The sequence below is a fragment of the Scleropages formosus genome, chromosome 5 (genome assembly GCF_900964775.1).
Source record: "Scleropages formosus chromosome 5, fSclFor1.1, whole genome shotgun sequence".
NCBI classification, from domain to species: domain Eukaryota; kingdom Metazoa; phylum Chordata; class Actinopteri; order Osteoglossiformes; family Osteoglossidae; genus Scleropages; species Scleropages formosus.
In genome coordinates, this window is record NC_041810.1 from 36,816,926 (window position 1) to 36,830,255 (window position 13,330).

The 13,330-nt window shown below is 44.3% G+C and overlaps 1 protein-coding gene across 2 annotated transcripts; it reads left to right on the top strand.

Moving 5' to 3' along the window:
• The first annotated feature begins 16 nt into the window (after window positions 1–16).
• On the top strand, window positions 17–12,851 carry tpgs2 (tubulin polyglutamylase complex subunit 2). Of its 2 annotated transcripts, XR_001965892.1 has the most exons (8): window positions 17–186; window positions 986–1,065; window positions 1,162–1,249; window positions 1,408–1,539; window positions 4,771–4,884; window positions 6,149–6,315; window positions 11,940–12,103; window positions 12,326–12,851. XR_001965892.1 is itself a non-coding variant. In XM_018746831.1 (7 exons), exons 1-7 carry the CDS (start codon window positions 105–107, stop codon window positions 12,563–12,565), a joined length of 900 nt encoding a protein of 299 aa, XP_018602347.1. In that variant the 5' UTR covers window positions 17–104; the 3' UTR covers window positions 12,566–12,851. The 2 variants fall into 2 exon arrangements, 1 of the variants encoding a protein (XP_018602347.1); XM_018746831.1 differs by lacking the exon at window positions 6,149–6,315.
• Window positions 12,852–13,330: the final 479 nt, after the last annotated feature.

The window sequence follows — 13,330 nt, forward strand, 5'->3', positions numbered from 1 at the left end:
ACAGCTCCCCGTTGCCTTTGCTGATTCCGGTTGTTCTCTTAAAGCTGCAGTGTGTGAAAGACGCGCTTAAATATCGCAGTATCGAATCTTTTAGATAGACGTGCATGATCATGAAGGAAGTGTCAGATGTACTACGGTTCAAAGAGTATGTTGAAAGACTAACACTCGGGATTGCACGGGTACTGGGTGAGTGCCAAGTATTAAATTAATAATATAATGAATGCCGGCGTAACATGATGAAAGAAGCCAAGACTGATACTGTGTGTTAGAACAGAAGAAGAACAGCTTTTTCCCTCACTGACTCAGAACAATCCTAGCCTAGGTCTCCTGTCACTCAGTGCAACATATCACATCACGCTCGGTAATAATTTACTTCTTATTTATTTCCTTTTTGTACCAACAAGTCACTACCACTCGTGTTTGTACAGTATACTCTGTAAATAATGTTATTTATTTATTCTGTAATTCTCTGTCACCTCTGTTGTCTACTGGAAGCATCTCTAGAACAGGGAGGAAACTGGCCAATAAAACTCATTCTCATTGATTGTTTACGACAGTGCAGTGATGCAGTCACTGGGAAGTAATGTGCAGAAGACACATATCGAATGATTGATTAATTGACTTGTGTTGTAACCGATTGTTTGTAAGAGGCCATTTCAAATGTGACGTGCAAAGATATGTGTCATTTGAGATGCCATAACTGTCATTGTTGATGACAGAAATAGAAATAAGTGACAGGTAACCAGAATGAGGGGGGCACGGTGACGTGGCAGGTTTGGCCGGGTCCTCCTCTCTGGCAGGTCTGGGGTTCGAGTCCCACTGGGGGTGCCTTGCGATGGACTGGCGTCCCGTCCTGGGTGTGTCCCCTCCCCCTCCAGCCCTACGCCCTGTGTTGCCGAGTTAGGCTCTGGCTCGCCGCGACCCCGCTTGGGACAAGCGGCTTCAGACAGTGTGTGTGTGTGATAACCAGAATGTCTTGCATCAGAGAGGCTCCCTGGCGTGACGGATGTGAGTTTTGTGGAGAGGGCGCCTGCCGAGAAGCGCTGCCTTCTGTCGTGGGAACAGGTGGGTGAACATGCACTAGCTCTGAATGTCTTGGATCCTGATTTTTTTATCTCTCAATGTGTTCACTCTTCTCTTTGTCTGCCTTTTACTCTCCAGAAAAATATGTGTGTTCTTCCTGAGGACTTGAAAGACTTCTATCTCACTACAGATGGTTTCACCCTCTCCTGGAGCTCGAAATTGGAAGGTAAGTTTTCCTTTCACTTAGCATCCATAATATGTGACAACAATTATTTACTGGGATTTTAGAAACACGATAAGAATACTTTTTTTGTGAATAATACTTTGTGCTGTGTGTCCATGATCTGACTGTGGTCTGAATTGAGATCCCAATGGTGTCTGCAGGTGAGGCAGTTCCCATTGGTTCTATGGTCATCAACTGTGTGGCAAAACTTTGCCCACTAACCCAGTCTGCAGTTTTCTCGCTTCCATACGCTCCTACACTGGCTGACCTGGACTGTGATGAAGAAACAGAAGGTACATTTACATTTATTCGTTTAGCAGACGCTTTTCTCTGAAGCAGCTTCCAAGAAACTCTACTTAGCGTTATCAGCCCACACACCTTATTGACCAAGGTGACTTACACTGCTCGATACACTACTTACAATAGGTCACTCATGCATACATCAGTGGAACACACACTCTGTCTGTCACTCACACACTGTGGGGGAACCTGAACAGCATGTCTTTGTACTGCGGGAGGAAACCAGAGCACACCCATGCAGCGATAGGGAGAACATGTAAACTCCACACAGACTGAGTGGGGATCAAACCCACATCCTCTCACGCCACCCAGGCCTGTGAGACAGCAGTGAAACTTGCTGTGCCACCATGCTGCCTGTGGTAAATCGGTGAATAAGAAAAGGAAATGGGAAGTTTTGAAGGAGAATAAGGAGAGGATGTTGTTGGGTTTCTTTGTTGGGGTCTGTAGTGTGTTCCTTTTCCTTTATTTCTTTAGTCATAAATCAGCCGCGCTACTTGCTGAGACACCATGCCAATTCTGGTGACATCTAGAGTAATAAATATTTTTATAATCAAAAGTTTAGATACCTTCCTCAATTTCTATGATTATTTCTTTAATAGAATGTGAAAAACAAACATTGAGAAGTATAAAAATTGTAATAATTCAATTAAATTATTGCAATTATGGGGGGCGCGGTGGCGCAGTGGGTTGGACCGGGTCCTGCTCTTCAGTGGGTCTGCGGTTCGAGTCCTGCTTGGGGTGCCTTGCGACTGACTGGCGTCCCGTCCTGGGAGCGTCCCCTCCCCCTCCGGCCTTACGCCCTGTGTTACCGGGTAGGGTCCGGTTCCCCATCACCCCGTATGGGACGAGCGGTTCTGAAAATGTGTGTGTTTGTGTGTGTGTGTGTGTGTGTGTGTGTGTGTGTGTGTGTGTGTGTGTGTTGTAATTATTTTTATTCCATAATCATTAAATTTCTATTTTAGATAAAACGTGGAATGTGAAGCAAAAGTACAGAATGTCGAGTTCGATTTTTGGGTAACGTTTTTCATACTGGACAAGTCATGTTGCAACAGTATCATTTTTGTGTTTAGTTCCCCAAGTTTCAACTGAGCATGAAGTTTAATAAGTTTAAAGCAAGTTCAGGTTCTGCAAAGTTATGTATTTGGTTGCATACCTTGTACATGCCACAGCTGCTACTATGGTCTGGTAGCTATCAACATCAAAACTCCCCTGATTTCTTACATTTACATTTATTCGTTTACCAAACGAAGGGGGTGCGGTGGCGCAGTGGGTTGGACTGCAGTCCTGCTCTCCGGTGGGTCTGGGGTTCGAGTCCCGCTTGGGGTGCCTTGTGACGGACTGGCGTCCCGTCCTGGGTATGTCCCCTCCCCCTCCGGCCTTACGCCCTGTGTTGCCGGGTAGGCTCCGGTTCCCCGTGACCCCGTATGGGACAAGCGGTTCTGAAAATGTGTGTGTGTGTGCGTTTACCAAACGTTTTTCTCCAAAGCGACATATCTCAGAGAAAAATACAATGAGTGCAGCACATCAGCGGAAGGAGAAATTTGGATGCAGACACGTGATTCTAAATTGCAGTGAATGAATAGCTGCATAAAGGTTTATCCAACCATTATTCAACAGTTTTCGATTTAAAATATATATATATGTATGTGTGTGTGTGTGTGTGTGTGTGTGTGTGTATATATATATATATATATATATATATATATGTGTATTATATATATTTGAAAGAGGTGAGTTTTGAGACCCTTCTTAAATGTAGAGGGCTTTGGCAGTTCTGAGTGTGTGGGCGGGTTATTCTACCACACTGAAGGCAGAACCGAAAACCTTCATGCTTTTTATTGTGGACCTTTCATGTGTGGGACCACCATGCGGACACAGGTGGAGTAGCGTAGAGATGCCTTAGAGAAGTTCGGCTGAGTCTTAATGACAACATCTTTCAGTTATTGTTTGTTTGGGCAATTTCCTGGCTTCACTTTCCTCTTCAACAAATGAAATATGTGCTCAGCCTTCAAATAAATCAGACTCACTTGACCACATTTAAAACTTTCCACGTTATCTTCTTGATGAACGCCTGTTAGTGTGCAGTTATGTTTTGGATCATTGTCTTGTGGTATTATGAATTTCCACCTAGTGAGTTTGGAGGCATTTTTTGGACATGGCAGGACAAAGTGTTTCTGTTCACTAAAGAATTCATTGTGCTGCTACCATTGTCACTTATATCACCATTATGGACTAGTGAGACAGATCCAGAGGCAGCCATTCATGCCCAACGTGTGAAATGCCTCCCCATGCGTCACATATGAAATGCTGTACTTTCCAGCTTTAAGGTGTTTAAGGTTTATCTTTACCTCATCTGTCCATTCAGATTTTATTTTATTCATATTTTTACTTATTTGCAAATTCCAGTTTGGCTTTTCTTTTTTTGGGTCTGATGAGAGATTTGCATTTTGCCATGTAGCTTCTATATTTCTCCTTTCAGAGTCTGCGGTGGATGGTGAATGGTGATATTGTCACCCCTGCTCTCTACAGATCGTCAGCGGTTTCTGTGGCTGTTGTTTTGGTCTTTTCCTTTACAGTTGTTATGATTTTTCTATTTTCAGTTTCTGTGATCCTGGACAATTTGGTCACTGCACATTGCTTAATACTGCAGAACTTCTGTTTCAAGGCGTTCTGTACTGTGGATTTTGTAATTGCCAAATGCTCTGCACTGATTCTAACTAGTTTTTGTCTGTGTCATTTTCAAAATTGCTTCCATATGTTTCATAGTTTGTTCTCTAGTTTTCATCATGGCTAACAAGTTCTACCTCACACTCCAACTCAAAAGCAAACTCCAATGGCTACCACCAATGTTACACATCCACAGCTCTTTTTAAAGTTTCTGCTATATTAATTAATGTGTGCACAGCTAGCGGAACATGGAACACTTGAGCATTAGAAGCACCATTTGTCCTAATACTTATGATAGGTTGATTATGGGGACTAAACACAACAGTTAATATTCAACTCAATTTTTAAATTTCAACATGATTTACAATTTAAGAAAAATATTAAGCAGACATTAATCCTCATATTCTGAACTTCAACCCCATGGTCATCTTTTCATCTGAAATACAAATTTCATAAGTTCAAAACACATTTTATTTCACTGTGCCTGTACTTTTGCTTCTCACTGTGGGTTAACAAATGTTCACAGTTATGTTGCTTTCTGTTGTCTAATTCCCCAGCGTCTGAGAACCACCCCAAAGTGCCCCACTTTGACTCCCGTAGCCGAATTTTTGAGCTAGATCCATGCAGTGGTAATGGCAAGGTCTGCCTCGTCTACAAGAACTGCACCCCAGGTACTTTGTCATTTGTGATCCAGCATGCTCGGTGAACCTATATACATTGATTTACTGTTCCACTGATCTGTCCCTACTGTTCTTGTTTTGTTATCGCAAATAAATGGTTTTAAGTTTAAAGATAAATTCTGTAAATTAATCCATACATCCATTTGTACACTTGTTAATTTAGTTTATGCTTTTCTCATAAGCAAAGTGCAATTAAGGTCATGCCAATATCGTCTGTTCCTTTGCAGTTTTATTGTATGACTTGGTTATTCACCATTTGTCATGTCTAGAAGACATTATTAGTTCATTTTTGGGGTTTGGAATGTTTTCGTTTGTCGATGAAGTTCATACTGTAAAGTCTCAAAAAATACGACGACGACTCGTCTCTTTATCTTGAATAGAGCTTAGCTTGGTGTTTAGTCTGCGGTTGTTACACCTTGACGAGAACACTAGACCATTGCTTTTTAAGCTTTACATTAAAGCATTAGCAATCCCTACAATTAATTACACACTGATCATAATTAGATATTTTGTTCTCTTTGTTTCTGTATACTATATCAGGACCACTTTTATACACCTTTAAATTTGTCGGGATTACTGGAACTGTTATGCATGATAATAGAATTATGTAATACTGATAAAATTTTTCTTGATTTTTTTCTCATTTGTATCAACTGCTTGTCCTGTGCAAGATTGTCCTGTGCATCCAGAGTCTATCCCAGATGCATTACATGAGAAGTAGGGTACTCCCTGGATTAGATGATGAGCTGGGACCAATTTTGGCCAAGCTTCAGTTATTGGACAGATGGCTTCATGTTTTTTCAGTGGTCAGCTACTTATGGGTCTTCACCACTAGCATTAAAGTTTGTTGTGCCAATTATGATTTTATTTCTATTTCTATTTAATCACAGTCCCAATTTTTCCACTTTCTGCTTTGATTTTTCAAATAGGATTTTAAGGTTTTTTCCATCATTTTTTATTAGTGTGGTATCTTTGGCATATAGAACATTGCTAATATTTCTTTGATCCATTATGAATCCACATTTTGAGTTATACGGAGGAGTGTTCTGTAAAAAAATAATTTGCACTGAATTAAGTTGAGTAGAATTAAACAGTTTTATGTCTCTTTTCTTTGGCATTTGAAGTTAAACCGACGATTTCCACTATGTAGACCATGGTGTGGATTTCCAGAATTGTAAGCATAAGTTAATTACCACCTTTATTGAGTCTTCTTCCATTGTTAACAAAACATCTGTGCCACTCTCTTATGTTCCAGTTATTTTCTCTCTTATCTCCTGCATTGATCGCTACTTGTTCAGAAGTACCTCAAGTCAGTTGATTGAAGTCCAGCGGCAGGTCTCACAGCAAATTTCTCAGGATATCAGTACCCCTGGCACTGAGGAGGCAGGACTGGGCACCGAGTTGGGGGATCTTGAAAGTCAGGTAGGTGAGGCTATGCAGACAGAAGGGAGTAAATGGAGGAAGGAAAAGTGAAGGGGCAGCGGTCAAAGTTTAGGTGGTCTGGAGGTAGAGAAGCTGGGCTATGACGTATAAATAATGATTTAGTTGAAATTTTGAGTAAGATGAAGGGGGCAGCAAAGAGTCAACTGGATAGATTAGGGGAGGTTGTTTATAGCTATGGGGTGGAGAGATTTGGAGAAATGCAGGTGAGGAGTAAGAAGCAGCGGGGTGTACTGAAGTCAAGGTGGTAGTGAGAGATGGAGGGGCTTGTTCAGAAGCAAAGACAGCTTAGAAGATGGTGGAGGTGAGCTAAGGAAGAGGAAAGGGAGGATATTGGTGTTTTACAGGCAAGTATAAAAAGTAGAATATAATTTAGGAGGGTGGGGGCCCTTCGAAGGAAGACGAGGAAGAAGGAGTGAGCCAGGATGCATTTTTCAGAAATCTTCTGAAGTTTGTAAAGGATTTGTTTGATAAGGGGAAGTCTGGAACAATAAACATGGAAAAGTATGAGCTGGATGGTTATTTAGAATCAGAATCAGAATCAGAATGAGCTTTATTGCCAAGTATGTTCACACATACAAGGAATTTGTCTTGGTGACAGGAACTTCCACAGCACAGACAGAATGACAGTGGCAAGATAGATGGGAAGATAGAGTATGTGAATAAGGGATGAAAAATATATAAAAATATACAGTACCCAATATTATATACAAAAATAGTCACTAGTTACAAATGCAAGGGAGTGTGAGAAGAGATATGATGTGATAAAAAGTTATAAATATAAATAGCATTATGTATTGCACTGGTTTACTCTCTAGGGGAGAGATTTAGGTGTTCATCAGGTAGATGGCCTGAGGAAAGAAACTTCTCTTGTGCCTGGCTGTCCTGGTGCTCAGTGCTCTGTAGCGCCAGCCAGATGGCAATGGTTCGAAGAGGAAGTGGCCTGGATGTGAGGGGTCTAGAATGATTTTGCCAGCTCTTTTACTGACTCTGGACGAGTGCAGTTCTTGGAGAGCTGGGGGGGGATGTGCCGATGATTCTTCCAGCAGTCCGAACTAACTGCTGTAATCTTCTGATGTCTGACTTCGTAGCTGAGCCGAACCAGACAGTTATAGAGGTGCAGAGGACAGACTGGATGACTGCAGAGTAGAATTGCATCAGTAGCTCCTGTGGCAGGTTTAACTTCCTCAGCTGGCGAAGGAAGTACAACCTCTGCTGGGCCTTCTTCACAATGGAGTCTATGTGGGGCTCCCACTTCAGGTCCTGTGAGATGGTGGTGCCCAGGAACCTGAATGACTCCACTGTTGCCACAGTGCTGTTCATGATGGTGAGTGGGGATAATGCTGAGGTGTTTCTCCTAAAGTCTACGATCATCTCCACTGTTTTGAGCGTGTTCAGCTCCAGGTTGTTATGACTGCACCAGACAGCCAGCTCTTGGACCTCCTGTCTGTAAGCAGACTCGTCACCATCCCGGATGAGGCCGATGAGTGTGGTGTCGTCTGCAAACTTCAGGAGTTTGACAGAGGGGTCTTTAGCGGTGCAGTCATTGGTGTACAGGGAGAAGAGCAGTGGGGAGAGCACACATCCCTAGGGGGCGCCAGTACTGATTCTGCGAGTATTGGATGAGAATTTTCCCAGCCTCACTATCTGCTGCCTGTCTGTCAGAAAGTTGGTGATCCACCGACAGATGGAGGTGGGCACAGAGAGTTGGGTTAATTTGGACAGGAGGAGGTGTGGGATGATGGTGTTGAAGGCTGAGCTGAAGTCCACGAACAGGATTCTCGCATAAGTCCCTGGTTTGTCCAGATGTTGTAGAATGTAGTGCAGTCCCATGTTGACTGCATCATCCACAGACCTGTTTGCTCAATAAGCAAACTGCAGGGGGTCCAGCAAGGGTCCAGTGATGTCCTTCAGGTAGTCCAACACCAGTTTTTCAAGTGACTTCATGACCACAGACGTTAAGGCGACAGGTCTGTAGTCATTAAGTCCTGTGATTTTGGGTTTCTTAGGAATGGGGATGATGGTGGAGCGTTTGAAGCAGGAAGGAACTTCGCACATCTCCAGTGATCTGTTGAAGATCTTTGTGAAGATAGGGGCCAGCTGGTCAGCACAGGTTTTTAGACAGGCCGGTGAGACACCGCCTGGGCCTGGTGCTTTCCTTGTCTTCTGTTTGACGAAGACCCGACGCACCTCCTCTTCGCAGATCAAAGGTGCAGGAGGGGGGAAGGTGGGGGTTACTTGAGTTGTTAATTGATTCGTGGAGAGAGGGTCTGAATGGGTGTGGGGTGTGAGACAGGGTTTATCAAACAAACCTGCAATAAAACTCATTCAAATCGTCGGCCAGTTGTTGAGTTGACACGGTGCCGGGGGGTGGTGTCTTGTAATTTGTGATGTCTTTCATGCCTTTCCACACCGATGCAGGATCGTTGGCTGAAAACTGTTTCTTCAGCTTTTTAGAGTAGTTTCTCTTAGCCACTCTGATCTCCTTTGCCAGTGTGTTTTTGGCCTGTTTATACAAGACTCCGTCCCCGTTCTTGTAGGCGTCTTCTTTGGCCTGACGAAGCTGTCTGAGTTTTGCAGTGAACCACGGTTTGTCATTGTTGTATGTTAAACGAGTCCTGGTAGGGATGCACGTATCCTCACAGAAACTGACATATGATGTTACAGAGTCTGTGAGCTCATCTAGATCGGTAGCAGCAGCCTCAAAAACACTCCAGTCGGTGCACTCAAAGCAGGCTTGTAAGTCCTGCTCTGCTTCCCCAGTCCATCTTTTAACAGTCCTTATTACAGGTTTAGCTGATTTCAGTTTCTGCCTGTAGGTCGGTATAAGATGAACCAGACAGTGATCAGAGAGCCCCAAAGCTGCCCGTGGAACAGAGTGATATGCATCCTTTACTGTGGTGTAGCAGTGGTCCAAAATATTACTGTCTCTGGTGGGACATGTAATATGCTGTCTGTATTTTGGCAGTTCACGGGAGAGATTTGCTTTATTAAAGTCCCCAAGAATGATTATAGTAGAGTCCGGGTGTTGTTGCTCTGTGTCTGTGATCTGGTCGCCCAGCTGTTGCAGCCCTGCATTCACGCACGCTTGCGGTGGAATGTAAACACTTACGAGGATGAAGGAGGAAAACTCCCACGGCGAGTAGAAAGGCTTACAGTTGATGAAGAGCGCTTCTAGGTCGGGACAGCACATCTTCTTTAATGCTGTTACATCTGTACACCACCTTTCATTGATGTAGAAGCACGTCCCACCGCCACGTGATTTCCCCACTGATTCCGCGTCGCGATCCGCTCTGAACAGCTGGAAGCCCGGCAGATGTAGCGCGCTGTCCGGGATGGCTTCATTCAGCCAGGTTTCCGTGAAGCACAGAGCAGCAGAGTTTAAAAAGTCCTTGTTTCTTTGGGACAGGAGGAAAAGTTCGTCCATTTTGTTGGGTAAGGAGCAGAGGTTCGCCAGATGGATACTAAGCAGCGCTGTTCTAAAGCCGCGCTTTCGGAGCTTGACTAGCGCGCCGGCTCGGTTTCTACGCTTGCGCGTCTTGGAGTGCTTGAGCAGCGCCGCTGCACCTCCAACTAATGTCCAGCAAAATGTCAGAGTAATCGAAAACCGGTAAAATATTGGGTGGTGTGTACTATTGAATGTTGAGCAGTTCTTCCCTGGTAAAACTGATTGTAGAAATATAACTAAAGACAGGACAAACTAACAAAAACAGTAAAACAACTGTGGAGCTCCACACCGAGGCGGCCGTTCGCGGCGCCATCATTTATGTGAGGTATACTCTGGTGGAAAGCTTGATACTTGAGTTGCTAGTGGATATTCCCACTTTAGGGGAGATAATGGCAGATGGATGTGAGCCCTCTGAGGTGGGGGGAGCTACAAGATATTGTGTAGCGGGCAAGGACCTCCTTGGCACCTGGCCCAAATGGAGTTCCATACCAGGTGTTCAAATGTGCATCAGATCTGCTGAAATTTTTGTGGAGGTTGATGGCTGTTATGTGAAAGAAGAGGATCATTCTGACATCATGGTGGAGAATGGGAGAGATTTTTCTTCCTAAGGAGAAGGATGCTGTTGGAATAGGTCAATTTAGGCCTATCAGCCTTCTCAGTGTTGAAGGGAAAATGTTCTTTAGTGTTGTGGCAAGGAGGTTGGTGGCACATTTGAAGGCGAACAGGTTGATTGATACATCTGTGCAGAAAGCAGGTCTTCCGGGATGCTTGGGATGCTTGGAGCACACCAGTCTGATATAGCAGTAGATACAGACTGCCAAGAAGGATAAAAAAAGGATCTCCGTGTGGTGTTTTTGGACTTGGCAAATGCTTTTGGGTCAGTTCAAAACAGTTTGCTATGGGAGGCATTGAGGTTTTTTAAGATCCGTGAGAGTAGGATATTTAGTTTTGTTTTAGCACTGAAAGCTATATAACATGGGGGGCGCGGTGGTGCAGTGGGTTGGGCCGCAGTCCTGCTCTCCGGTGGGTCTGGGGTTTGAGTCCCGCTTGGGGTGCCTTGCGGCGGACTGGCGTCCTGTCCTGGGTGTGTCCCCCTCCCCCTCCGGCCTTACGCCCTGTGTTGCCGGGTAGGCTCCGGTTCCCCGTGACCCCGTAAGGGACAAGCGGTTCTGAAAGTGTGTGTGTGTGTGTGTGTGTGTGTGTGTGTGTGTGTGTGCTATATAACATCTTGGCATCGTTTGGAGGTTGGAATCGTGACTGGATGTACAAGTTTGCGATTGGCGTTCATGATGGCAATAGAAGTTATTATAAGGGCTTCCAAATGGGCTGGTTGCAGTGAGGCAGTGCAGGATGGGATGCGCCTACTCTATTAGGGAATTCATGGACAACATGACAACAGTTACAGCTACAGCTCCTTGTACTTGTCGGTTGTTTAAGTTGAATGATAATTTGAAACAGGCTAAATTGATGGTTAAGCTGAATAAGGCAGTGTCTCTCAATTGTTGGTGGAAAGATGATAAAGGAATGGTTTTGTATCAATGAGGAGGTAATTCCGGCTGTTCTAGAAAAGCCAGTTAAAAGCCTAGGTAGGTGGTATAATTGCATGTTGAGTGATAAGGAGCAGGTCATAGCACTAAGGGAGGTGGCTGTATAGGGTATTAAGAGCATTGATGCTTCCCTCCTGCCTGGGAAATTGAAGTTGTGGTGTTTGCAGTTTGGGCTATTGCCACACATTAAATGGCCACTTAATGTGTAAGGTGAGTTTTTTTGTCCAGAAGGTTGAGAAACTGGAGTGGGTTTTGAGGGTGAAATGCCCAAAATCCTACTGATGTATCTTTGGGAAACGTTGTTCTCAAAGTGGGGGGCGCGGTGGTGCAGTGGGTTGGACCGGGTCCTGCTCTCTGGTGGGTCTGGGGTTTGAATCTTGCTTGGGGTGCCTTGCGATGGACTGGTGTCCTGTCCTGGGTGTGTCCCCTCCCCCTCTAGCCTTGTGCCCTGTGTTGCCGGGTTAGGCTCAGGTTCCCCGCAACCCTGTATGGGACAAGCGGTTCAGATGGTGCGTGTGTGTGTGTGTGTGTGTGTGTGTGTGTGTGTGCGCTGCTGCTACTACTACTAATAATAAACTTCTTCCAACCTCTCCTTGTACACGCATACATAGGTATGGTGGCTGAGCAGAGTGAGCTGTGGTTCCTGGACCGTTCACTCTACTGGCATTATGTGACCTCTTCCTTCACATCCTACTACCGGCTCATGATCAGCCACCTGGGGCTTCCAGAGTGGCAGTACAGTTTTACATCATATGGACCCAGCCCCCAGGCCAAGGTGACAAAAACCTATATGTGGTGCTTGTAATTAGAAGGTGTTGCATTCTTAAATTATTGTCATGTAATTCCATAAAGTAATGGAGAGATATTTTTTCTCTCTAAAGTGTGTCCTACAATAGCCACATGGTGTTCAGGTTTTCTATTTTTCTCACAGTGTATACTATACAATTTGATGCTTTCACTGAATATTTACTACAACTCAGTGCATTTCTCCCTACAGCAGTGGGCCTGTCTGTACCAACCCTTCACATTTCAGTGTGACTCACACATTAAGACATCTGGGGACCTGGTATTAAACAAGCTAGACCCTAGCAGGGCCTTCCAGGGTAAGATGAAGCAACAAGTGCAAAAGAAGAAGACTCCTGTCCAGAGTGGAGGGTGCGGTGGTGGCGGCGGTGGCGGTGGTGGAACCGGAGGAATCCAGAAGGGTTCTGGAAGGCACACTGGGATCAAACGTTGAAGGAGTCCCTCCCTGGGATGATGCTGCTGTACAGTTCTTGAGTTGTCTGTCCTTCTACTCTTAATATACACTCTTCAAAGTAATTTTTTCTGTGAAAGTACAAGCTGCAGGTTTATACTATCTGCAGCTTATTATAACCGTATTTATTATGCACAGATAATTTATTTAGCATGTTTTATAAGCACAACCTTAAATCTGATTTCGGGCCTCCACACAAATCTGACCATAAAACAGAAACACATTTTATGTGCAGAACTAGTGTTCTTTTTAGAATGGAAAAAGGAAACTGCTCACAAACTTAATAAACACATTTAATTTACAGAATACATGCGTTTCAGCTAAATGCTTTAATTGGTGTATGTGGTTGCTTACATCATATAAAAAACACATACGGTACATTCTCGGAGCAATGGCGAGGCAGTGCTCTGTCTTTTACTATGTGTTTGTACTGTGGTAGGAAAAAAGAGAGTTGTCACACAAACAGATCACTTTAATCACTTGAGTTGCAGAAAACTTCATTTATTTATGCGCGCACGGGTGAGCCTCCTGGGGAGAGACACACCGAGGCAGGCAAGAAGGCAGATGTTTATACACATGGGGCGGGGTTATTATGTCCACCGCCAAGCTTGTCTCTTAGGCGTAGGTGCAAAAAAACGTTCTTTTATCACAACATACCAGTTATATTCAGTCACATATGCAGGTCCTCATTTCAGACACTCTAACCCTATTCTGAGCACAGATGCCCTTAACCGAAACTATTTCTGA

Bases quoted from the DNA above. Each gene is read 5' to 3' on its own strand.
- tpgs2 (XM_018746831.1), top strand. From the start codon at position 105: ATGATCATGAAGGAAGTGTCAGATGTACTACGGTTCAAAGAGTATGTT. The intron at 187-985 runs GTGAGTGCCAAG...GTCTTGCATCAG, and splicing joins CGGGATTGCACGGGTACTGG to AGAGGCTCCCTGGCGTGACG. The intron at 1,250-1,407 runs GTAAGTTTTCCT...TGGTGTCTGCAG, and splicing joins CTGGAGCTCGAAATTGGAAG to GTGAGGCAGTTCCCATTGGT.